General features: G+C 45.2%; 1 protein-coding gene and 1 pseudogene across 1 annotated transcript in view; one reads left to right on the forward strand and one right to left on the reverse strand.

The window, feature by feature from the left end:
* Positions 1 to 11,211: 11,211 nt before the first annotated feature.
* Positions 11,212 to 26,921, reverse strand: part of Bpgm (bisphosphoglycerate mutase) — a 28,343-nt gene continuing 12,633 nt past the window's right edge. Inside the window, exon 3 of the mRNA XM_051151755.1 lies at positions 11,212 to 11,893. Within this exon, the coding sequence (XP_051007712.1) occupies positions 11,715 to 11,893 (179 nt within the window). The 3' untranslated portion in view covers positions 11,212 to 11,714. The remainder of the gene's footprint in view (positions 11,894 to 26,921) is intronic.
* LOC127194781 (mitochondrial fission regulator 1-like) lies at positions 12,486 to 26,539 on the forward strand (annotated as a pseudogene).

The following is a 26,921-nucleotide window of genomic DNA, read 5'->3' on the forward strand; positions in this document are numbered from 1 at the left end:
CCAGCACGGCCAGCAGGAGGACACTGTCTGTGCCCAGTATCTAGGGCACTGAATCCTTGCTGGAGCAATCCCATAGTCTGATCCAAGTCTTGCTGTCAGCTGCGTGTCCAGGCTTCACTCTCTGGCTATCCCAAGAGTGCGAGGAACCTACCACCCTGGTCAGTGTAGAGCAGCTAGCACAGTGTTGAGCATCTCTCAGGGTCCAACGCTGGCCTGAGGCTGAAGCTTCGGGCCTTTAACCCTCCATGCTGAAGAGATCATGGTTTTACTCTTGTTTTTTTCCCTTCCTGATTATCAAACATTTTGTATGTCTACTTCTACGTATTTCAGCATTTCAGACTTTAACATGCGTCCTCTGGACTCTCCACAATTTCAAGACAGATAATTCGAGAAAAGAACAAAAGCAAACTCACATTTAGCCACTTAGGAAAGCATCAGTTTAAATATCACATAAAGGAAAATCTCAGCTCTCTGGCTCCACACAGTGTCCAGTGAGACTGGAAAGACATTTGCAAGTCTTGGGTGGGTCTCTCTCTCTCTCTCTCTCTCTCTCTCTCTCTCTCTCTCTCTCTCTCTCTCTCTCTCTCTCTCTCTCTCTCCACTAAACACAAACACAGTACAAAGGGGCTGGTGGAGCTCAGAGAACAACTTTGTGGAACAGATTTTTCTCCTTCCTTCTTTGTGTAGATTCCAGGAATTGAACTCAGGTCATCAGGCTTGCAAGGCACGGACTTTTACTCCAGGAGCCATCTCTCTGGATTCTATTATCTGTTTCTGTATGTTTGTTTTGCTTTTGTTATGTGAGGGATTGAACGACCAGAGTTATTTTGTTCTTAAAAACTCATTATCCCTTGGAGTTACCGCCTATGCTGCTTCTTCAGCCACGTGTATGTTGATGTTTTGTGATTTACAGCAATATAAAATAGCTTTACATATCTTTTTGTTTTGTTGTTTGTCAAGACAAGGTTTCTCTGTGTAGATTTGGCTGTCCTGGAACTTGCTCTGTAGATCAAACTGTCCTTGAACTCACAGAGGTCCACCTGCCTCTGCTCCTTACATATCTTAAAATCTTATTACGAAGTTTTATCTTTTAAGGCATAGAAATATTTAACAGTATGTTAGCTTAATTTATATTCTTAAATGTTATTTATTATAGAAAAATTGCAAGTACTGCCTCAGGATATTTTATGTTCTATCCACACAACAGAACAGCATTCAGTTGTGGGGTTTGCTTCACAGAGCCCTGAAACATGGGGACATGTTTATGATAAATAAAATAATGCAATATGGAATACAAATTAAGAATGTATCCATGTGAAATAAATGAAATAGTTCTTGTGATCACAAAACTGGAGAATTCCTTCCACTCACAAAATATTTATATTGTTATGTATACTCTGTGATTTGAATGACAACATGGCAGGTCTCCGTAAATAACCTGCTTCTGTGGCATTGTAGCAGTTGCCTGAGGGGAAATCTCTGAGCTGATTATATATATTATATATTAGGCCTCTTTTGCTTTCCTGTGTACCAGCAGCCAGGGCAAAGAGGGCAGCCCACTAGAGTCTAGACAGGTTAACGATTAAGGGCTGGTTATAAGAAAAACCTTAAAAACCAAACTGACACTGGAGGAGATTCTAGAGGTCAAGTGTGTGTGTGACTTTGGTACCCAGACATGAATTCACTCACTTCCCTGGCTAGCCAAAGAGACAATCGAGCAAGTGTGCTCTTGTGAGAGTGAACCACAGGGCTGCCTAACCTCATTTTAAAAAATATATATAAACCCATGTTTTGTTGGTACCAAGGTGTAGTAAAGTGAACTATTTCAAATACACATAATAAATTTTTTAGTATGCATCAACATTTTGCATTTATTAAAGTTTCTCACACACATCATTTCATTCTGTGTTTACACTTTTAAAAATTCACTTTGCATCCTGGTTGTAGCCCCATGCCGCCTCACCTCCCAGTTCCACCCTCCCTCCCTCTCTCCCCTCCCCTTTCTCTATTCCTCAGATGAGGGGAGCACCCCCCTTCCCATCCACCCCAGCTCATCAGGACTGCGTCCTCTTCCATGGCCTGGCAAGGCAGGGCTGCCCAGGGGAAAGTAATTGACCCCATTTTTGTTTTGTTTTGTTTTGTTGTTGAGACATGTTGAGGATGTCCTGGGCTCTCTTTGTAGACCAGGCTGACCTCAAATTCACAAAGGTCTGCCTCTGCTTCCCGAGTGCTGGGATTAAAGGTGTGTGCCACCACTGCCCAGAGGGGGAAGTAATTGAAAAGCTGGCAAGAGAGTCCATGTCAGAAAGAGGCCCCGCTCCCCTTACTAGGGGACCCACATGAAGCCAGAGCTGCCCATCAGCTCCATATGTGTAGGAGGCCTATGGCCAGTCTATGCATGGCCCTTGGTTGGTGCTTCCGTCTCAGCAAGCCCCTCTGGGCCCTGGCTAGTTGGCTCTGTTGGTCTTTTGTGAAGCTCCTGTCACCTCTAAGTCCTTTTCCGCTCCCCCCACTCCCATTTTTCCACAAGGTTCCCTATACCAAACCCAATGTTTGGCTATGAGTCTCAGCATCTGTTTCAAGGTACTGCTGGGTGGAGCCTCCCAGAGGTCAACTCTGTTTGACTCCTGTCGGCAAGCATAGCAGTGTATCCTTAGTGGTGTCAGGGGTTGGATCTCTCCCACGGGGTGAGTGCTCATCCACTTTACAAATGGAAAACTCGTTTGAACTTCTGCCCAATCAGTCCTGAAGGATGAGCAGACGTGAGGCAGCAAACGAGCCGAGGAGAGGCGAGTGAGGGCAGGAAGAGCCTGGAAGGCCGCTAGCCCTTCTGGGAGACTGCATGAGGCCCCGCAGGGCAAGACTTGGGAAGTTTCACCCTGACACTTGTCTGCTGAAGAGGAGTAGGAAAAGTTGAGGGAGGAGAAGTGACAGGAACACTGCTAAAATACCTCTGGGGGAGATGAGGGCTTTATTTAAGCAACAGCAATGGGTGTGGAGAAGAAATGAAACTGTAAGTGGAGACGATTAATTAATCAAGAAAGAGCCAGAGGTGGTGGCCAGGATGCTGGCTCAACATCCTGATATGACCAACGTTGTCAGACAAGTCTCCAGAAATCAGGAAGGACTTGGGTATCATTTTACATATTAGATTCAAAACTGCCTCTTTCCCAGGCTGAAGTTTCATGGAGATTCAGTGTTTTTATTTGTGTTTATGGTTACATACATAGGTGGGGCTCCCTAGTTACATCAACACAAAAAGAAATCCCACAGAGCAATTCCAGGCCTCCCTGTACGTGACCAGTGTAGTAGATTGCCAAAGGTAGGGTGAAAGCCAAACCCAGAAGCATTTGTGAATAAATACTGACCCCAAGTGTCCATGTGCTGAAATAAAAACTATCAAACTGTCCTCAGGTTGCATCTTCGCCCTGCTATCAGTCAGGATCCAGGATATTTCAGAAGCAAAGACACCAACTAGTGGACTGTGGTGGTTAACAGTAGGCCAAATAATGTTTATTATCAGGCCTATAATTATTATTATGGTGATATTTTCTAACCCTCTAGCCATTTATCAAGACACAGACACCTGTTATATTTTAGAATAGCCTTAGTTAACCTGGGGCAGGGCAGATATTAACCCCTAACCTACCTCCCATATTGGGACAGGTATCCCAAACCCTGACCCAATCCCATGCCATCTGCTTCTAATAATTTCTATCTAGATACCTCCCATCCATAGTCTCAATTACTTGCTAATTATCATCATCTGGGACAAATCTCCATCCACGCTGGCCATGTGCTTCTCCTCCACTTAACTCATGGTGCCAGCCTCCTCCTTCCTCTCTTCTCCTCCTCCTCTTTCCCAAGATTCTCTGTTTCCTAAAGCCCCGGAACCTTAGCCACGCCTATCCCACTTGTCCTGCCCAGGTGCGATGGCCCTTTATCGGTCAAACAGGAAATTCCTTAGGCAAGGTTATATAGCAACCTTGGGGCACAGAGACAGCAAGCCCTAACTACCATTAAAGTATGTCAGACCTACCTCTGACAGTGAACCTATGACTAAACGCTGCCAGGGGGACTCTGGGTGGTCACAGAATCTGTCAGAATGGATCAAGAGCCTCAATTATGGGTGCAGAGCTCTGTGCTAGTTTTCACTCTCTGGCACGGTGCTTACATTTGCCAAGGCCCAGTCTCATCAGCTTCATAATTTTATCACTGTGAAATAGTAGACTATATGCAATACCTTTGACTGATACAAACTCCAGCTCCATCTGACACCCACCTAGTCCAATACGGTTTCCAGCGAAGTTTCCTCTCAAGTAGATGCCAAGCAAGGCGACTGGGCAGATGTCCCCTTCTCAACTGAGTGCTGGTCACTACTACTCAATTTATAAAAATGTCCTCCTGAGGACAGTAGTCACCTAACTTCCTGGCTAGAGTCAACAGGGTTGCTAGTGAAGAGCTTCTTTTTCGGGGTACTTGTTCTTTGGTACTTGGGATGTACAGTGGTGTCACATCCTGAGATGTGTCGAATCTTAGCACATCTCTTCAAGAAAATTCATTTTCATTTTAAACTTCATTTTTCAAAGTGAGGAGACTTAATGTTACAGTTTGGGTGTAAAATCTGCCCCCTCTCCCCGCCCCTGCCACAACTCCCCTCTGTTAACTTGGGGCTTTGGTGGACAATGACAATACCAATGTACATGCTAACAAGGGGTCCCAGGCAATGGGGCCCAAAGCCTCCAGGTAACTAACGACTACTGAGAGAGGGAGAGTGAGTCCCCTAACTGATTACACAATACCAAGTGGTCAGCAACAGTAAACAAACTCAACAGGTTGTATAAACCTATGCATTACACACACACACACACACACACGTTACACTAATTCAATTTTGAGTGGGAATAAAGGCAGTGGGCATGGGAGGTGTTAAAGAGAGAGGGCATGGGAGGGGCTGGAGGGAGAAAAAGGGAGAGGTAAATCATGTAATTATATTTTTATTAAAAGAGAAAAAAGAGAATAGTCAAGTTGTTTTGTTTTGCTTTGTTTGTAAAAGATGGGGCTTTGGGGGAAGTAATTGGATTGTGAGGATTCTGATCTAAACAAATGAATGCATTGAGGGCCTGTAAGATATCTCAGCAGGTAAAGGTATTTGCCGCTAAGCCTAATGAATTGTTTGAAGTCTGATAACCCCAGTTTGATCCCTGGGACTCACAAGGTAAAAGGACAGAACCCAGTCCCCAGTGACGTGCAATGTGGCATGCATGTACCTCTATAAAGTGTGTGTCTCTTATTATGTACATTGACTAACTGTGGGTTCTGCGTTAATAGCCATCTATTGCAAAAAGGAGCTTATTTAATGAGCGTTGAGTGATGCACCAATTTGTGTGTAAAAGATACGTAGTAAAAGTGGGCGCAGTTTACTACTATATACATTTAACATACTACTTGTTAGTATGTTCTCTCCTAGAGCATATGATCTACCGAGCCATGGGGTCTTGACACAGTTAATGGTACCGGACATGGGATACATCTTCTAGAGTGGGCCTTAACGCTTGTCAGAAGTTGGTGAGTTACTTTAATAACATTAGTACCATTAATGCACCAGTGTGCATATCTTACCAAGCCAAATGTCGCTGTAGTTTGCAGGGCTCATCCCCAAGTAGTGAGCATAGCACCTTCTACCAATATGAAAGCTAGCCATTAGGGACAAAAAGTCCAGGTCTGACCCAGCTTGATTCCTCCCTGCACTGTCTAGCCAGGTATGTGGTGCCTTCTCTCCTCTCAGATCACCACAAAGAGAAGATGGAAGGCTTGTAAGAGCAGAGGCCGTGATTAACTGCAAAAGAGGCAGTGTTTTCTGCACATAAGAGGTCTGTCGCACACATGAACACACAGCAGATAGGACAATATGCATATAATTAAGCCAAAAAGTCTGAGCATGGTCATGAAATCTCTCTTTGAGGAGGAAGAGTCTGTTTTCTTCAGAGGTGCAGTCCCTGAGAGGGCACCCATGCTCCAGTACATTATCCCACACCCCACCCGTGATGGCAGCACCATGTGGACTCACACACACACACGTACACACATGCATGCACACACACGCACACAGGCACTCGTACACAGATGCATGCACATGCGCGCACACGCGCGAACAAACACATGCACACATGTGCACACACGCACAATGTTGGGAATAGCAGTGGAGCTAATAGGCATTTGGAGGAAAGGAACGAAGGGTGGGGTGAATTTGGGATTTCTCTTTTTATAACATAAAATTAAATAAAATCCGAATAGTTCTAAAGCAATAAAAAAAGATCTGAGTGGACTATTGAGAAATAGAAATTGTGGGGTGTGAGCTTGCTTTGAGCCTGGTCACTGGTGGCCTGCCTTTGAAGTGTGCACATGCACATTGCCTGACCTCGCTCCACCCTCCTCCCTGGCTACCTCTGCTTTCCCACATGCGTCTGCCCACCACACCTGGGGACAACAAGGACAGGTGACCATGGACTGAAACCTCTGCACGAAAGAAACCTTAAGTTCTTTCCCTCTGGCTGTTTGTCAGTGAGAGAAAGCTGAAGAACACAGATCTCGATGTCCAGCTGTGCTGTAAATAGAAGGGAAACCTTTAGTGCTGGCATTCGGTGGTGCTGACAACGCCATGGGTGCGTTTCGGGCCACTGACCCTCGGGAGTCCCTGCAGCTGGGTGCACAGGGCAGCAGGAATGATGGCTGTTTCCTAGCCACTCAGATTCAAGCCGACTGTGACACTGAGCTGAGGGATACAAGAAACATCTGAGAGGTGCCCGCTGCAGGGAAACGGGGGGCGGGGGGTAGCTGTTAAGGGGACTTTAGGAGGCATGGAGTAGCATCACAAAGTCATGCCGCTCCAAGATACCAAGGAGGGAAAAATAGAAATGTCTGAGTCAGAAGAGAAATTCCATTGTGATTCAACTGAAAGGTGATGTCAATTGAAGTCATGTGGCTGCTGTGTTACATCACCAGACGAGCTGACTTGGTCTGATACACACAGCTGTAGTTTCAAAGGGGGGAAAAAAAGTGCAGAACGATGTAATTATCATTATATTTCCTTAGTGTGTGTGCATCTAAGTACTACAACATGCATGTGGGAGTCAGAGCTAGCTTTGGGGAGCTGGTCCTCTCTGCCCACCACATCCTCAGGCTCGGCAGGCCTCACCTTCAGAGCCATCCCACCAGCCTGAGTATATAATTTGCACTGTATATAATGAATGTGAAGTTTTCTATTTCCCTTATCTACCAACGACCGAGAGTTCAAGACAGAGACAGGCTGCCTTTATCCTGTCACTCCACGCAGCTAAGCCAGTTTAAGGACTGAACTCAGCACAGAGCTGTGTGTATCAAGTGTTTTCTCCTGTCAATTATTATTACATTTTAGGAACTTGTAGCATTGTGTTCCTCTCTCAATCTATGATTTTTATTGGTTATTTTTAAAATTCAATGTCCTATTACCCATTACCATTGCTGTTTTTAAATTACTTTTCTTAAATTGTCCCAAATTTGTACCTTCAAGCCGCCTTTTCTATCCCAGCCGTCTAGGGCGCATCTCTCTCTCCTGCCTGGTGGAGATGCTGCAGGCTCATCCCGTGCTTCGTCTGTTTCAGATCTGGAACCAGTTCCTTAAAACATTCCCCAGTTGTGTGTAAAAGTACTTAGGAACCAAGATCAAAGGGACGTAGGTATGCTAAGGATTAGTGGGTTATGTCTGCTAGGCCCTTTCAGAGGATGCAAGCTGGCAGGGCTGGCGGCAGCTGGGGAAAACACACGACGTCTCCAGTTCAAACAGTAGCAAAGGGACCATCTTCACCTTCTTCCGTCTTGTGTCTCTTCTCCCATGAGGACATCAGTTACAATATTGGTAACTTTACTCACCTCTAATGCTACAGAGTCAGTGCAGGGGTGCATCAGTCTCCACAACGTCATCTGGAGGAAATCACAGCGTTCCACACAAATCACGCATAGCGAGCGAAGCAGAGTCGCCGCAACATTACCTCTAAACACATTTCGTGTTGGAGGTACCCACACGGTCCTCCGGAAGCCACATCTAATAGGCTTTTAAAAAGGCCTCTCGACAGTAACCAGAAATAATACAGACCACATATAGGTTAAAACTTAGTTGCAATACTTTGCCAGAGCTGCTTTTTGGTTTTGTAGAGCACCAAGAAGGAACAAGCGCAGGCAACTTTCATTTTACCCGAGAAGACTAAAGCTCTTTGTCTTCTTCAATGGATTGTCCTTGTTGTTTTTGTTTCAACATAGTCAGTGGGGAATATAGGAAAGCAGTGAGGAGGACCGTGTTAGTGGCTGTAAGTTGACACAGTAGTCATGTGATGACCACATGAGTGCTCTCTATGTTACTTATGCTCTCTACTTATATGGATATAACATTTTTGTTATGAAAAGATTTTCAGGGTATTGACAATGTATAATAAATGGTCAGCCCCAATTCAAATAAGAGATTAAGTTGTGGTTGTGTCACGTGTACACAGTAAGTGGTACTGCTCTGTAGCTTGCTTTTAAAACTTTGTCAAAGTAGGAACCGGGGAGATACCACTAACGTGATGAGTTTGAGCCACAGAACCTATGTTTAAAAAACAAACCAGGCATGATGGTACACATTTGTAATCCCAGTTCTGAGGAGGTGAGGAAATGGCCAGCCAACCTAGCCTGCTTCTTGAGCTCCAGACCAGAGAGAGATCCTGTCTCAAGACAGACAGGCAGGCAGGCAGGCAGGTAGGCAGGCAGGCAGGCAGGCAGGCAGGCAGGCAGGCAGACAGACAGACAGACAGACAGACAGACACAGACTTGTCAAAGAATTTTGGGCTCAACTTATGGTTCTAAGCTCTTAAAAGATGAACTAGCTAGCCCACCCTGTTTTCATTTCTGTTACTGTATTTCCTGCTTGTAAAGAGAGGTTAATTTAGCTCGTGGCTCTGGAGACTAGAAGGGCCAACAGCACGGTGCTAGGATCTGGTGAGGCCTATCTTAAGGCAGCAGAGAGCACTGCATGGACAGCTGGAGCAGGAACAACACCTCAGGTCTCTCTGGAGATAAAGCCACCATGAGGTTCCACTCTTGCGACTTCATTTAATCCTAATTACTTAATGGCTCTACCTCCAAAACCCATTAACAGGAATGTGGGGGTTAAATTTCACTCGACCACAGCACTTTTGAATAAACACAACTGTCAGCTACAGAAGCACAGCCTTGAGTTCTGTCAAATAACTTGCCACTAGAGATTGGATAATTAAAGTGATCTTTGTTGCTGCTGTTGGTCCACACTTGCCTTGGACTCGGTGGTTTAAATTTCTTTCATAGTGAAAACCCTAGCCTGTAAGATGAGGCACTTTAATGCAACAAGTGCATTAAATAAGTGAGCCCCAAATTGGCAGCAAGCCAATCATACAAAAGATAAGATAGAAAATACGAACATGACCTGCCCTGTTGAAGAAATGGCAGGGTGATTCTAAGAGAAGGAAAGCCTTTTTCCTATGAGGAGCTGAACTTTGTGACGAATCTGTGTTGCTATAGGATACAAATGACCAAAACTGACACTGTGGATGAAGAGTCTTCTGTCTTGCAATGCAAGGTCATTTTGTCAATATCAGAACAGTGCTAGGAAAATAAAGCACTAAAAGTGCACAATAAAGTGTCTATGGGGAAGGTGGATGCGTGATCTGACACCTCTCCTCGGATAGGCAATGGGACCAAACAGAAGACACTGCATTTCAACAAGAGTGGGCAAGCGTCTAAGATGAGAAACAACCTGCTGACTGGGGGCAGAAATCAACTTGGACGTGGATCACGGTGCTGACTTTCTGTGGTGTGGCAAAACACATTAGAAAGCATCCTGTCAGTGGGTGTGCTGTTATTTCAGGCACAACATTACTCAGAGCAAAACCATTCATTTTTCTCTCTTCAAAACAGAACTCTTTTGAGTAGACACGTCTGCAGCGCCTTGGGATGCTCACCTGTGACACGCTGAAGGTGCTGCTGCGCTGGCCTTTGCTCATCTTACCACACTGGACACAGCGGAGAAGACCTGTCAAGCTGGCCCCCGCGGAGCCCACAATGACTTATAGAGGGGCTGTCTTTCTATGCTTTAGAAGGAAAGTGTTGCTGTCTGTCCCAGTTTCAGAAAGAGACCAAGAACAGGATGTGAGTTAGGCCCACTTCCGGAAATCTCAGGCGCACGTTGACAAGGCCAAGAACAGCTTCACCAGCCGGTCCTGAGGCTGAGGCACTGCAGTTGCTAAAGTCATTTCATGTGAGGTCCCCAGAAATGTCTCTTCTGCTCACATATATTTCAGTCATATTTCAAAAACAGTAACTATTGGCAAAAGTCACCTATAGAAGTCTCTAAGATTCCAAATGTCTTGCTTACCACCTCAGCCATCTTTTCTGCCAATCCCTAAAGATAATGAAAACAAACAAACAAACAAAAAAAAAAAAAACCAAATCAAACAAAACAAAACAAAACAAAAACAAAGACCAAAAAACAAGCAGCAGCAAAACAATTCAGAATTGGTTCTGTCAAAGGCCAAATGCAAGTAAACTAATCTGCCCCTGGAAATGCATGAAAAATGGTTTTTTAAAAAATCTATGGTAACTACTGTGACTGCAAAATGTGTACACGACCATCACTGAAACATCCGTGACTTGCTTTCAGTGAGGCAATGGCCTGAAGAAATGAGTGACACACAGCCCCTGGACACATGTGGCTTCTGCTCATAGCCCACCTAAGCCAAGAGACACACCACAACCTTTTGTACCCAGCTGAGGAACAACAGATGTACAGGAGACGCTCCCACACGCCTGTCACCCTGCTATGGCGAATAAAATCACACGCACTGTAATCTCCTTCCCCAACTGAGCCTTCAATTCAGGGGTGCCCTGGGTCGAACCAAGTGTCAGCCTTGGGGTGTTATTACAGGAGACAGCGTCAAGAACAGGTTCACAAGCCGGCCTACAGTTTACCACACACCTGAGACACTTTGCACATGGTTTGCAGTCATAAAACTTTATTTTAAACTAACTGTTAAGTGCCCAGAGGTTAAAGTTCAAAAACTAAAAATGAAACAAAAGCTGCCACAGCTGTGCGTATCCCAGTCGGTCTAATGGCAGAAGGTAACTTCTACTGATGGCGGATAGGATAGCACTGAGCTGATCAAAGGGCCTTGTGCTACTGTGGCACTTGGTTGCCTTCCCTGGGACCCATGGGTGACTGCCCGTTCTAGGGGCTTCTGGTCTAAACTGCTCAAGTGCTACCTAGTAGTCTTTACTCATCTCAGAGAGTTTTACTGAGTACAAAAAGGAGAGCTGCTCGCTGGAACAGTACCCCTCACTGATGACGCAGAAACAACTTGTTAAGTGATTTACTCTCCTGGCTCCAAACTTCATCAAACAACCTTGGTCAAGCCTCGCTGGCTACTACTTTAAAACTTAATTCAAACAGGAGTAGCAGAAAAGTTAATTTAGGCTTAAGACCAAGGTCTTCAGCATCTGAAGGTCACATCTGGGCCATGATAAATTACCTAGTCATGTACACGCACTCTACCACACAGCCTAGCCTTGGGAAAGGAGGGACAACCGGGACAACAGGGAAAGGAGGAGCCCGCACCGCAACACACTGCATGCCGCCCTGCGCTGACGTCTGGCCACACTGGGGAAGAGCTTTATTTTTTGCTTTGTTTCACTTTTCCTTGATCGTCTACTTTCTTAATGGCTGCCTGGATGGCCTCCTGGTCCCCCAGGAACTGGTGAGGCCCAACAGCACGCAGGCTCTCATCCAGCTCCAGCAGAATCGGGACTCCGGTAGGAAGAGTGATGTTGATAATGTCATCATCTGAGATACCTGTTGGGCAGGAGAGAAGAGCAGGCTGTTACGTAGGCAAACTTTACAGAAGTTCTATTTAACATTACACTGCACATTGAACTTGTCTTACATTAACCATGGGCCCCAAACCATGCATGCCAACCCCTCGAGGGATCCCACCTAGAGTCCCAGAACACCACGCAACTTAACAGAAAAGAAAGCTAAGACAGAGTGCTAGGTCTGAGAACTGTGTGTTCCTCATGGGGCAACTTGTTCCTGGCTGTTTCTTACCTAAAACTGAAGAAAAGAAAACAGAAAACTGGGGGCTGGAGAGATGGCTCAGAGGTTAAGGGCATTGACTGCTCCCCCAAAGGTCCTGATCCTGAGTTCAATTCCCAGCAACCACATGAGGCTCACAACCATCTATAATGTGACCTGATGCCATCTTCTGGCCTGCAGGTATACACGCAGGCAGAACACTGTATACATAATAAATAAATAAATATTAAAAAAAAAACTTTGCTATTCTCCCATGCTTCTCTCATCTAGAGTCCCAATAGGATGTCCTCCCCTCTGTCCCAGATCTAGCCAATTGACAGAACATTCTCCACAGTTGAGTGGAGAGTGGGGTATGAGTGGAGAGGTACTCTGGTGACTCATATTTGACCATGTCCCCTGGAGGGGGAGACCTGGTGGCACTCAGAGGAAGGATAGCAGGTTACCAAGAAGAGACTTGATACCCTATGAGCATATACAGGGGAGGTAATCCCCCTCAGGAACAGTCAGAGGGAATAAGGGGAAAATGGGAGGGAGGGAAGAATGGGAGGATACAAGGGATGGGATAACCATTGAGATGTAACAAGAATAAATTAATAAAAAAATTTAAAAAACAAAACAAAACAAAACAGAAAACTGTCTTCCGAATGCTAGTCCTAAAATGAGGGCTTTTCATTAAGCACCGAATCTAATTCACTTGGTTAGAAAATGTGGCTGGTTTTCCAACACTGGAGGAGTCTGGGCTAAACCCAGAGAAGCAGCATTTCCCCCAGGAAGCACAGCCTGGAGGAGTTACAGCAGGACTTTACAGGATGCCTGCAAACACGGCCTCTCTCTCATCCCAGCTGCTGAGGGCGGGAGAGGTGTGTGTGTGTGTGTGTGTGTGTGTGTGTGTGTGTGTGTGTGTGTGTGTGTGTGTGTGTGTGTATTGAGCAGGTCATTCCATACTTTTTAATATATGAAAATTATAGATAATCCACCTCTGACTGAAGGAGTAGAAATGGCAGTAGTGACTATGGCTGTAAAAATTGTATCACAACTACTTTTAACTCACAAATCTAAAACCCTGGCAGCACACTCCAGGGCAGTCCTTTTCTAAGCACCTTAGATGCTATGTGCAAAGAACTCACGCAGCCATCACTGCCACCTATAAGGAGACGTGCTGTCATTTTCTTCAAGGAACGAGGCGCAGCACAAAGAACTCAAGTGAACAACTCACGACCACACACGGAGTAAACGGCAGGGCCTGGATTCACACCCAGGAACCTGTACCGACCGAAAGCCAAGTTCAAAATACACAAAGTAAGGTGAAAAAGAGCTGGAGATGAACAAATTAAAAGGCGGCTGAACGCACTCAAATTATCTACTTAAAACCCCGTCTTTAAGAAGAAAAGCCGTGCTCTGTGGACTTGTAAGCTCTAGCCATGTTTCTCTTTGCACTTATGGCAAGGATCTAGGTGCCGCAGTTCTGAGCAGAGGGCGAGGGTCTGCCTTCCCTTAGCGGTGACAGAATAAATTATTACTAGCTAGTTACACATGTGCCTTGCTATTCTAATTAGTCATTAATCACCATTCCGCAGCACAGATTCATGGCTTCACGGCCCGGGGCCCTTACCGATGGAGTAACTCTTTATTCTTGTTTCATGTCTAGGCCCAGCAGAGCTATCTAATGACTGCCATGCACAAACTACGCCCATGGGCACAGCTGCGGAACAGTGCGGAGATGCCTAACCTTAGAAAGCCGGGTTTCTCCCAAGCACGCTGCCCCAGAGCTCCGACACAGATGCAGTGGACGTAGGGAAGCAGCCTTCCTGGCCGTCCAACATTGCTTTATCTCAAGTTCAACATTCAGAATCAGATAGTCATATTCACTCGTTCATAGTCTCTCTCTCCAACCTTGCGTCATTAAAGGGTTGTGGGGCAGAAGACGTGGCTTAAAGGAGAATAATACAGGAAAAGGTGCAGCGTGTTTGTGCTTTGCCTTCTATGCATTCTAGACAGATTTTAAAGAGACTGCTGAGACCCGCCGAGCCCCTGCCTCACAGCCATTTTACACAAGATTACCACCGCAAGCAGAAGCTGGCAAGAGCAGCCACACTCAACCCTGGCACCTGGCTGTTCAGCAGAGCGACGACTTGCCCTAGATTCTACGAGAACTCTGACTGCATCAGTGACAAAGTGCAGCGGCCGCCCCGGGAGAAGCTCTGGAGGCCCTGGAGCTCAACTTGCCCAACCCCCCAGTAACTAAAGGCCTTTTCATACAAACAGTACTCCCTTGGCAGGCTTTTACCAACAGTGAACTACTTTATTATAAAAGGAGAGACCATAGACTCTCTCAGCACCCAAATCCCTTTATTTTATTCTTAATAGGCAAGAAAAATGAAGACATCTTAGAGCAGTGGTTCTCAACCTGTGGACTGTGACCCCTTGCGGGGGAAGGGTCACATATCCGATATCCTTCATCTTGGATATTTGGAGTTCATAACAGTAGAAAATTTACAGTTATGAGGTAGCAAATGAAAATAAGTTTATGACTGAGGGTCACACAATGAGGAACTGTACTAAATGAACTACGCATTAGGAAGGCTGAGAACCACTGCCTTAGAGGCACGAGAAACATGAGGCCGTTAGGTACTGTTTCCACTCAGCTACCAGGCACGGGCCACGCTTCATTTTCTAACCAGCAGCTGAAAAGATGGGTTTATAGAGATTTATCTAATCCACACATATTCCTTCTATATAAACCACACCCACTGGACCCTCACATCCAGCTTCAAGCTGTCACCAATGGAAAAGGTCTGGAAACAGATGCGGCTGTACCAATCTAAAGCTTTTCCCTGTCATTCCCCACACATCAGAGTAGAGCACAAGTAATCTGAGGAGTATGGGAGAACGAACATAAGCTGTATACAGATGCCACGTCATTTCCTGTAAGGGACTTGACCGGCTAGCTACAGATTGTGGTAACTGCAGGGCTGTCTGGAACCGCCCTCTATGGCCACTTAAGAACAACTATGCACTAATAACCACTCTGGGGATCAGATACATGTGCCTATAGCTCAGGAAAGCTGTTAAACACACTAAGCAGGCCCCAAAAGGCCAAGTAAGCCTGCTCATATCACAAGGCTGTTAGAGCTGTGAAAACGAGCCATTCTTATACCCAGTTCTCAAACCCTGCTCGTGCGCCTTGTCCACTGTTGTTTCTAACACCCAGGGGGAAAGAATGCTTTTGGTTTTGCTCAGCTCTGGTGAAAGGCGAGGTATGAACTGGACACCAGTCCCAGCATCCTCACTGGAAAAGGGGAAGAGGACGTTTGTCTGACTTTAAATTGCCAAGCACAGGGAGCAGCACACGGGCTGGGGTTAGAGGTCACCTGTGTCATCCGGGAGACAAGTGCTAGGTTTGCAGCAGGTAGCTGGGGACTACCTCATGGGACTCAGTGGTTTGACTTAGACGCAACTGGATCCAGCAAGCCAAGTCCTTGCCCAAGGCTTGCTTAGTTAATGACTCACACTTGTGAGTCCTCCAGACTCGGCATGTCACTAACAAAGATGGCTTTAAAAAAAATAATAAAATTGAAACGTTTCCAATGAAGTTAACAGTCTATTTTAATAATGCCTCAAGCTATTCACGTAGTAAAGTAATTACTTACAAATGCTTAAAATACTTAGACTGGTTAATAATCAGTCAATGAGACTTAAGCAGCTGACATTTAAAAACAGCAACATAAGAAAACCCACAGGGAAGCCATTACTCATTACTAAATGTGGCGTATACTAAATGTCTCATCCTAAGAGAGCTAAGTAGACCAAACTTACAAAGTTAGGACAATGCAGCCAAACGGCAGGAAACCAAACTGAACTAACATAGAAGATACAATATACCATACTCTTTAAAATTCACCCACTGGGACGTCAAGCAGAAGTTACAATGTGTAGCTGCACCTCCACCTCCCAAGTGCCGTGACGACAAGCCGGCACCAGCACAGCCAGTGTTAATGTGGTGTTGGGGGGGCAAGTGGCAGGGCTCCATGCACTATAGCTAAGCACCACACCCACTGAGCTACACTCCCAACCTCTAGCTCACATTTAATAGAGTCTGTAACCGTTTTTTCTTGGCAATGGCACCACTTTCTCCCTGTTCCCCACCACAGTCCCTGACACAGTCTCAGGTGTCTTCAGCACTTAACTACGTAGCACAGGCTTGCCTTGAACTTGAGCTCCTCTACCCCGGTCTCTGGAGGGCAGGGACTACAGCCTTGATAGCTACACCATCTTTAATTCTTGAATCTCTGTGCGGGAGCTTCTCGGAATTCATTGTATCTAGTTGAAATGACTGAAGCACTTCAAATGTGAAATTACGAAAGTTGAGGAGGAAACCAAGTGAGTAAATACAAACCAAAGAGGGGAAATTTAAATAACTTATTTTCTCCATGCAGGAGTAACTTCAGAAAGTCAATTTGCCCCTACAATCACCCACTCTAAGTCACTGTAATGGATGAGAACACGGGGGATGCACTGTACTTCGACTGAAATGCTCCGCTCACTGCCTTCTGGGAGAAGCTTCAACAAGTCCTGGCTTCTACCAGGATTAGGAGTCCTTTGAGAATGAGCTCTTGGCCCTACCCGTTCCTGTGACTCTGGCTCTTCAAATACAATCAGTGAACCAGGCATGGTGGCGCATGCCTGTAATCCCAGCACTCAGGGAGGCAGAGGCACGCGGATCTATATGAGTTCGAGGCCAGCCTGGTCTACAAAGTGAGTCCAGGTCAGCCAAGGCTACACAGAGAAACCCTGTTTCAAAAAAACAAAACAAAACAAAGCAAAGCAAAACAAAACAAAACAAAAAACTACAAAAAGAACACAGTATCTGCACAGTCTGTGAGCAGCGCTTTCAGGATTGTCTGCCAGGAGGCAGAAAATATATAGATATATGGCCCACCAGATACACCTGGTACGTCACAACCAGATTTACCAAGAATGCACTTTTTTACATGAGACTGGAGACTATAAGGAATAAAGGTTAAAGATGACACAGCATAAAGCTCTTGCATGAGAGCAGTCCAAGGAAGGTCTTGTGAGACATGCCTTTGTGGTGATATTTCTGAAAGAGTAGAAGGAATACTACATAAGATCCACAGCAGGATGGGCCTGCGTGTCTCACTCAGCCTGTGGACTCTAGCCCTTGGACCAGGAGTGGGACTGGAATCACTGGCCACTGGGGATACAGTTGAGCTGAATGAATTCTAACTTTCTTGGCTTTCAAGGTAAATCTAGTCTTTGCTGTTGAAGTCCTGACGTTGAAGTCCTGATTAAAGACTGTTCCCACTCTGAGCTGAACAAGAAAAAGGGTGCATGGGGGATGGGGCGGGTTTAAAGAGTTCTTAGCCTGGAACAAAATGCCGTTTATACCTAGTGCTAATCAAGCAAGCGGCCCACATTTAATGTGTTGTGTGTGTTCTTTGGCTTTTCTCTAAAATGCTCACAAATCTTTTTAGCAGCAGGAAATAGGAGAAACAGCATTCACTGGGGGACACAGAAAGGTTTGCTACAGGACAAAAGGAAAGCCCATATTTCAGGGATTTAAACAAAAACAAGAGACCCAGCTCCAGTCAAGCAGTTCACAGTCAACTGTGAGAGCCACCCACTCCCACTCCGTCCTGTCCCCTGCTGGACTGGTGGAATAACAATCTTGTACTCTTCTATTGTCGATGAGGGCTGAAAGAAGGGACTTTACAGGTGACCATAGGACTAAATTTAATTTTAAGCCTTTAAAAATGTAGTTCCATATACATAAAGCTTAAGGATAAGACTGGAGGAACCAAACAAAATGAAGTACTAAATACTGTAACTGGATGGCAGAGTAGCAGCTAGTGATTTAAAATAAAGTGAGAGAGAAAGATACTTACCTTTAAATTTTATAGTTAAAATCTTATATTTAAAAATAAAGGCTACTATAGCTCTTATAGGCTTACATAAAAGAAAGCTCAACTCTCCCACTAAATAACTATTTGTCTCCCAGGAAAGAGGGCTTGAACTCCATGATTCTGAAAATATCACACTAAATGCCAAAGGTGACGAGCACCTCGGTCGCCATCGCCAGCCACTCCAGCTGACCTTTCCTCTCATTTCTCTCATTTCCTGTCACCGTGTCTTTGCCTGGCTGCGTGTGCTGCTGCATACAGTTCTCCAGGGACAAAGTCCAAGTCTTACACAAAGGTCTTGCCTGCCACTCTTTCTTATCCCAGTCTAGTGACTGCCTAATCCTGTGCTTAAACCCAGACTAAACAATGCACGTCTCCCGGCAAGGCGCAGACCACATCCAACAATCAGTTTGGTACCCAGCTTTTCCTTCAGCATGGACCAGCAGGAAACAAACAGGAAGTGACTGTGCCAACCACAAGAAAAAGAAACACACGCCTGTCTGGAACTGTGCAGAACAGGACGCTTTTAGCTCTCCTGCCTGTGTTGGAATTTCTTGCAGCTTTGTGAGCAGCTTATCTGAGCCTGTCAGGGGACAGGGGTGGGGGTAAGGTGAAGGGAGAGTGGGGGCGCTGCTCTTTAACCTGGACTTACTGACAAACGTGTAGGCAACTACATATGCTTCCGAAAACCAGTTAAGTAGTCCTGAGAAGAATTTTCTTACCATATAATATCCCATGCTTTGCTTTGTCTTCTGAAAGTATGAAGTATTCTCAGATTAAAATCCTAGCACTCAGGAGGCAGAGGCAGGCAGACCACTGTAAGTTAGAGGCCGTCCTGGTCTACAAAATGAGTCCAGGACAGCCAAGGCTACACAGAGAAACCCTGTCTCGGGGAAAAAAAATTTTTAAACAATATCAAGGTTACAAGCAATTTACAAGTCGGGATACTATATAAAAACATCTGGCAGGGTACAGGCCAGGCTCATCAGTCAGGAAACCTGTCACAGAGCATGCCACATGGCTCCTAAACTGGAGATCCTTAGGGGTAAGAATGTTAGTTAACTTCCAACCGATAGCAGTTGTCTTCAACTGTATCGTTCACACATATTAACTCCAAGAGGCTTATAACCTACTTCTAGACTAAATGATGTCAGAAGCAGGGTGTGTGTGTGTGTGTGTGTGTGTGCGCGCGCGCAGATTAAAGCATAAGGCTATAGAATATGGTGGCAAATAAGGGGTCATAGGTCTGGGATTGAAAAGCCATTATTGGAAGGGCTCAACATTAGCAAGACGAACAAAATGTATGGTTGGCCTAGGGTATAGCTCAGTGGCAGGGCACCTGTCTGGTAGGTGTGAGACCCTGGGGTCAATCCCAGCACCACAAAAACAAAAATGTAAACAAACTCTTCCAGAACCTTATGTGTAGCCTCATGAAGGAGGACTCTAGAGGGTAGCCTGTGCTTGGATGCTGAAGAGAGTCAGCACCAGGCAGCTCTAGAGGACTGAAAAAGCCTCAACAAAGCCCAAGTGAGCTTCCAAAGGCACAGGGAGGGGTGCTAAGCAATGCTCACCTAGTTTTACTAACAATCACATTCAGATGATCACTTTGTGAAACAAAAACTAAAGTCCCAATTAGGGGCTCCTCATTAACCGATCACACTGGTCTTTTCTGAGGCACCATTTTCACTAAGTTAACCCTAAAACGTTTACATTCAGATCTGTTAAGTTTTGCATATGGAAGTAGAAACACCTGCAGTGATGATGCCCACAGGCCTGGCATCCCCTGCCCCCGAGTCCCCCTGCACTCATGCAGCCTGCCTTCTGCTGCCCATCCCTGCTTGGTCCCCATAGCTTGGTTTCCTTCCACATGCCATGTGCATGGGGTGACGCAGTACACAGCATTCTCAGGCAAGTAGTTTTGTTTGTTTGTTTGTTTGTTTGTTTACTTCGCATAATGTAACAAATTCATGCAAGATGCTGGGGTATAAAAAGCTTGCTTGCTTTATTTAAAGCAGTTCAGTAAGTGGAGTAACTTTCTGATCTGTGATTGAGCCCATGAAATAAATACAGAGACAGCAGACAACAGAATAGAATTCAATACTGAGCTACGGCTTTCCAGGAGCTAAAAGCCACATTCAGGCTTCTACATGAAACGAGATCTATGTACAATGTCTAGGACCGTGCTGGGCAGAGAGCAGGAGCACCAAAAAGGCCCCTCTGTGCACTGCAGCAGGGAGTGCCACTCACAGACCACATGGTACTCTCTTCCTTGCATAAAATTACCTCTTTAAGAAATTGCTTACCAGCTAGAGATGCTCTTGACTCTGCTGCCTACACTAAAGGAAGAGTCATTTCTCAGAAAAAAATAAAATGAAATGAAAAAAAAAATCCTGTTTGCAATCCTGTTTAGAAGCTGAGTAAATTGGATTTGGGGCAGAGTTGACATTTCTGATTTAAGATTATGGTCGTCCTGGCCATGTCATCTGTGGCCTTCCTGGGTTTTACACTACTCTGGGACCTGCCCTCTAAGCACAGGCAGGCTCTGACTGCATTAAGAGCATAGCACCAAATAATGAGAAGCAAACAGCATCCGGAGAATCAACACTTCACAGCTGCAGTGCGCAGATGCTACCCCTGCAGATGAGAGGGCGGTGAACGCTGTGCAGATCCTTCTGACTGACGAACAATGGTACAGTTACATCTATAACTGGAGTCACACTATCCCCACCTCTCAGTTAGCTCTTAAGCAACTAAGAAAGTAGGCTGATAATCGGCAGCATGCCGTTTGTCAAGTGGTTTAAGTACAGCACAGAGGAAAATTTCTCAGTTTCTTGAAAGATTCAATTTTATAGGGGAAGTTTTCATATAAATATTTATACCTATGGAAAGCATGAATTGGAATCAGATATTCTATAATAATTTTGACCTTTTAAATCAATGTAAGCAAATTTGCAACTTTTGTGTTTACAGAAAGTATGCTTTTTGTTTTGTTTTGTTTTTCAAGACTGGGTTTCTCTGTGTAGCCTTAGCTGGCCTAGACTCACTTTGCCGTCCAGGCTGGCCTTGAACTCACAGCGATCCACCAGCCTCTGCCTCCCAAGTGCTAGGATTAAAGGCGTGCGCCACCACCGCCCATTTAAAGACAACTGAACTAATGAATTCAGGCTAGTCATTAAGTTTAAAGAAAGCATCCGTATAGAAAGTGACTCTCTAGTTCATTGTCTGAGCTATCTCTATAAGTAAATGGTGATAGTAGTTACATCAAGATAATTAGTATACTAAACATAAGAAATGGATTTTGTGGTGTAGACAACTACAGAAAATTGGCAATGTGGTAAAATTTCATAATAAACACACATATTCCAAGTGTCGATTCCTATGAGTTGATGTGCCCCCCAAACTAGGGGAGATTTATTCAACTTTCTGGAGCTTTTAGTCTAGAGGCAGTGGAATATTTTAGGTTAAGAATTTATCAAACAGCACAGGACGCCCTATAAACTTCGCCCCCTGAAGAGTCGACACATGAGACAACAGGACTAAGGCTGGCGGTCCTGTGCTGGCAAGTGAGTGTGTACACAATGGATTTTAGAAAGCTGAAATCTCACCAAATAGCAGATGGTATGGAAGAAACACTACGACACCACTTCTTCAGACCCTGGGAAGGTCCTGAGGCTCAACTCTTCCCTGTGTATTCAACACCAGGGCTACGGTGAAGCCACGGAACGTGACACCCCAGAGTCATTAACTTTGTTACTGTTGTGCGCTCAGAAACCCTTTAGTGTTGCTTGAGTTTCCGTAGCCTCGCCTTGTTACAGGGTCCCGGGTCATGATTCAACTCCATATGGGTTTCAGATCCACAGTTTAGAAGCTGTGTGAACATTTGGCTTAAACCTCAACATAGATTATAAGAGAAAACAAGTGGGGGCAAGCGTTTTGAGCACTCCCAAACAATAGATAACTGCTTTATGAAGTAATCCTAAACTCAAGCCCAGCCCATTTCACCCGCGTGAGATAACCTCTTCCACGTTAGGCAGGCAGTACACAACCAGGAGGTGTGGTAACATCGAAGAACTCCATGAATCTTAACAGTGGTTCCAGCAGGGACTGAGCCAAGCCAAAAACGGGGGGACGGACATGTTCTCAAAGGACGAGTGAGAGCCAAAGCCAAAAGCTCCCTTTGTGTTTTGCTGTGGTCAGGTCTCAATCAACATATCCACTACGCTGTCTCTTTGGTTATGGACTGGTGGCTACTGGCATCTTCTGGCTTCTGTGCCATTCTCCCAACAGAAAGCCGCCATCCTCCTTGCACCAAACCCACCGTTTCTATTCTCTAGCTCCTCCGTGCCCGGTTCTCTTTCCCTGCAGGCATGTTCCAGCCCCCGGAGTTTGGGGTGCACACTTCCCTTTCTTCTCCGCTGTCTTAAATCAGCATCACAAAATGAAAACATTCTCTCAAGTTTATCTACAGTGATAAGGACTCAAGTTATAACAAGGTTATCTCAATTTTGTTAACCTCTGAAAGGTCACTGGATCCTAGTTAGCCAACTTTTAGGAAGGCATTCCGAAGTACAGGAAGCAGTGGATGGCCTAAAGCTTGCTCTTTCTTCAGAAAGCCCCGGAAGTCTTTTTATGTCCCCATGGTCAAAGCTGAGTTTTTGCCTTTCTATTTTATAATCACTATCTATGCATATCTGTGTCACTATCACTTCCATATACTTGCCCTGAACGATTCTTCACTAACCTGAATAGCATACCCTTTATATTTTTAATTACACTTTTTATAGCTTAATAAAATATAATTCACATATAAGCTACCCGTTTAAAGTGTATATTTTAATAGCTTTTCATACACAGAGAGTTATGCAGCCATCGTTACAATCAATCTTAGAATATTTTCGTCACCCAGTAAGCAACTCAATACCAATTTAATTCCCACTCACTGTCAGACTCCAGGCACCCCAGGCCTGGCAGGATGGATTGTAGTCTATGTTCTGTCTCTGGCTTCATACCTGTTCTGAACATTTTTTTTGGAAAGGTTAACTTTCTGTGTATGTATGTGTGGCTGCATGGTTATGTGTCACACGTGTGGGTGTGGGTGCCCTCAGAAGCTAAAAGGTGGCATCAGATCCCTTAGAACTAGAGTTACAGGTACTGGGAGATGAGCTTGGGTCCTCTGGAGAGCAGGAAGTGCTCTTAACTGCCAAGCCTTGTCCCCAGCCCCCAATTCTGGACATTTTATAAAGAATCCTATACTGTTGGTCCTTGTGGCTGGCTTTCCCATAACGTAATGATCTCAGCATCCGTCCTTCACAGCAGACACAGCACTTCGTTCCTCCTCACTCCCAAATAGACTACGGTGTGGCTTAGACATCTAATTTGCCCATTTGTTAGTTGGATATTTGAGTTGATCTACTTTTTGGCTATTATGAACATGATGTTATTAAAGTTTGCATACAAGTTTTGGTGTGGAAATTTTCATTTCTCTTGGGTGTTAATATGGGTTGAACTATATTCCTGGGGGGGGGGTATGTTGAGGATTCAACCTCCAGGACCTCAGAATGTGGCCTTACTTGAAAAATAGGTCTTTAACAGAAATAATCAAGTTAAAATGAGGTCAGTGGGGCAGACCCTAACTCAAGAGTATTGGTATCTCTACAGCATAGAGTTTGGAGAAGAACCCCTAAATCCCACAGGAAGAACACAAGGGAAGAAGACAGGAACAGTGGTCTGCAGACCCAGGGAGTACCAAAGATGGGCAGCAATCACCAGCATCTGGAGCTGCAGAGCTGGACATGAAGGAAAACCCCTCTTGTGCCTTAAAACTTGGGACGTTTGGACTCATAAAATGAGTGTGTTGTTTTAAGCATCCTACTCTGGCACTTCCTTTAGGCTACACTGGGACACGAACACAGTGTGAGTGTAGGAGTCGGGCAACTGGACCATACGCGGGGGACACCGAGTTCTTTTCCAAAGCAGGTACACTGTTTAATTAGGTAATTTTTTTCAATAAATCATTACTACCTTAACGTTTTCCCTTAGTTGTAGAAAAGTTTTTGTTTTGTTTTGGTTTTTTTCTTTGTTTGTTTTTTCGAGACAGGGTTTCTCTATGTAGTTCTGGCTGCTCTGGAACTAGCTCTGTAGACCAGGGTGACCTCAAACTCAGAGATCTGCCTGCCCCTGTTTCTCAAGTGCTGAGATTAAAGGCGTGTGCCACCACCATCCAGCATGTAGACAGTTATTTTACTCTCCAACCTCACCTTCCATAGACATTTCCTCTTCACCTCTACCATGGCGATTGCCTTTCCCACCACCAATAGTAAGACCTTTTCCCTAGCTCCCTTACAAAGATCATTAACAAACAGTACATTATCAATGCGCCCGACAGTGGTGGAGGGTGGAGTGGGCATCTAGGGCTACAGAAATATCTTAAAGATATCTAACCCTGTATACAGGGGAGGAACAAATGGTACTAAACAGCAGGAAACTTTTTATTTTAAGGGATCATCTAGCTAAGGGAGACAGCAGCATTTTTATTTGGGTAAGGAGGCCTGGGCACAACACGACCTAAGTCCCCTCCTTGTAGAAGGGGTTGCATAGAATATAAATTCTGTCAGAAATATTGGAATTTTAAATTTCAATCTGATGTTTTCATAGGCCCCTCAACTCTTTAAACAGTAAGTTATAGTATGTCTGTTAATGATACAGTTATATAATTTAATCACATTTTGATTTTTCTGAGCAATTAAGAATAGAAGCTTTTATATATAAATAAGCTACATGGACACAAAAAGATAGCCACTGTTTATTCAATAAATTTAGTAACAGCTACTGAAGTCTGTAGATCATAGGTCTCTGCATGACTGGTGGGTGTCAGGGTCACAAGTAATAAATGGAGTCTAGATAACGTCATAAGCATCGAGGAATTTAAACATGTGGTAAGATGTTCACACTAAAATCACAGCACTTTGTGGTCACTTATTTCACACACAGCTTCAACCTCTTTGCCTTTGTGGCCTCTTATGGGACAGTAGCGCAGCTGGAAGGGATGGTGAAGCAAGGGATTCTAAGACAGCAAGTTGTGGCCAGTGACAAGACAGGGAAGACCTTGTACAAAACAAAGGAGTAGCAGTGGGGGTTACTGAAAGGAGAGCAAGAGTGAGAAATGCTACCCTCAGTCTCTAGCACCCCAGGATGGTGAGCCCAGAGTCCTCAACACCCCATTTCACAGCACAACATCAAGTGGCTGAAATAAACTGAGGCTCCTGGTGTCTCTGAGCTCTTAGCAGAGATGTATAAATAAGCCAATTGTTTCCCCCCCCCCCCCCCCCCACACACACACCCCACTAACATTCTCATGAGCAATGACGAAGCCTAGACTGGAAAGCTGGAACAAAAAAGCTGTTCAGGAAACCTGGGTCTGAAAACCTAGCCAACATATAAGGTCCTGGGACAGCCGACCTGGGAGGCTGAGCAGCTGGGGAAGGTGAGGGCTGCTGTGCAGCTGTGTGCTCTATGGGCCTAAAGGACCTGATCTGCAGGGTGGGAAGACTCAGCCATCTCCACACTGGACTGAATTAAGTGCCTGATGAGGATGGTGTTTCATCACGTTGGAGTTGGTTTGTTGTCAGTACTTTGGTCTGGAAAACCATATGGTTCATCTCAAAGCATCATAAGGAAAATTGGTAACAAATTATCTCTAATTTAGTGTCCAAGAGTTGAGTTTCAGCTACCAGCCATGCAACAGAATGGAGTCCCGCCCACCCACTCAGGAGAGGATGCAGTGGCATCGTTTGCTGATGCTGGATGGGTAGCCAAAGGAGGAGAGTGTTCAACAAGACTCAGAGCCCAGATCGGGTCCAAGCCTCCCCTTGAGGACGACCTTCCTTGTTCTGAGAAGCCCCCAAGCAGGCACGTTTCCTTACCAAACTTGTCTCAAGATGACACTGACCAGGGAGGAGGTTTTGGGGAAGGTCTCTGCACCTTAGAGCTCAGACGGCCAAGATTGTGACCCTGCAGGAGCAGCAGAGTCCTAGCACAGGCTGCTTAGAGTCTTCCACATCTGTTACTATAGCAACACCATCTCCTCCTCCACCCCTACAGCCCCTTCTCCTTCCCATCTTTTGGTGCTCCTCCAAAGCATGTGTTCTCTTGATCTAATTAAAGAGCAAAGCGAGCAAAGACTAAATGCTGCAAAGACTTTGGCTAAGTGCCAACTAAGGAAGCCGGACATGCCAAATATGGGAGTGATCCTTAAAGACATGAGAGGTCAGAGAAAGATGTAAAGCTTAGGCCAGTGGATACTCCTGACCCTGCTGCCCTCGTAGCTGAGGTTCTGAAAAAGATGTCTGCTTATCAATATCCGCACAATAGTCAAGGTGAGGTTGAAAGAGAAATTCTAAAGCCAGAGTCAGAGGCCACCTCAGAGCTGGCCCTGTTAGGCCCACGTACCCCCGAAGTCTACAGAGAAAATGAAGGCTTTAGTTGAGACTGCTCCAGACTCCTCATGGACAATGAGTTCAGAAAGACTACTGGTTCCCCTGCTATCTTGAAGAGCTGAGTCTGGCTAGTAGAAATCACCAGTATTTAGTACATTCCTGACTGTAGTACTCACTGGTCTCCTTCTTAGCCTACTCAGAGGAGTGAGAAGTATGAACGCACCAGAAGTTGGTTTGGCTCTTAGGAGCTGGTCATTTCTGGAGCTCTCCGGAACATACATGTATTACGGCATGCTTTTAATAGGTCGTCAGGGTTCACCTTCCAGCCTTGAACACAGACAGGCTATTTGGATGTTGCTGTGCATTTTCAGTTCTGTGCAAAGGCTTTATATGGCCACATGTGGTTACAGCGCAGTATGTAAAAACTCCTAG

This window comes from Acomys russatus, chromosome 10 (genome assembly GCF_903995435.1).
Source record: "Acomys russatus chromosome 10, mAcoRus1.1, whole genome shotgun sequence".
NCBI classification, from domain to species: domain Eukaryota; kingdom Metazoa; phylum Chordata; class Mammalia; order Rodentia; family Muridae; genus Acomys; species Acomys russatus.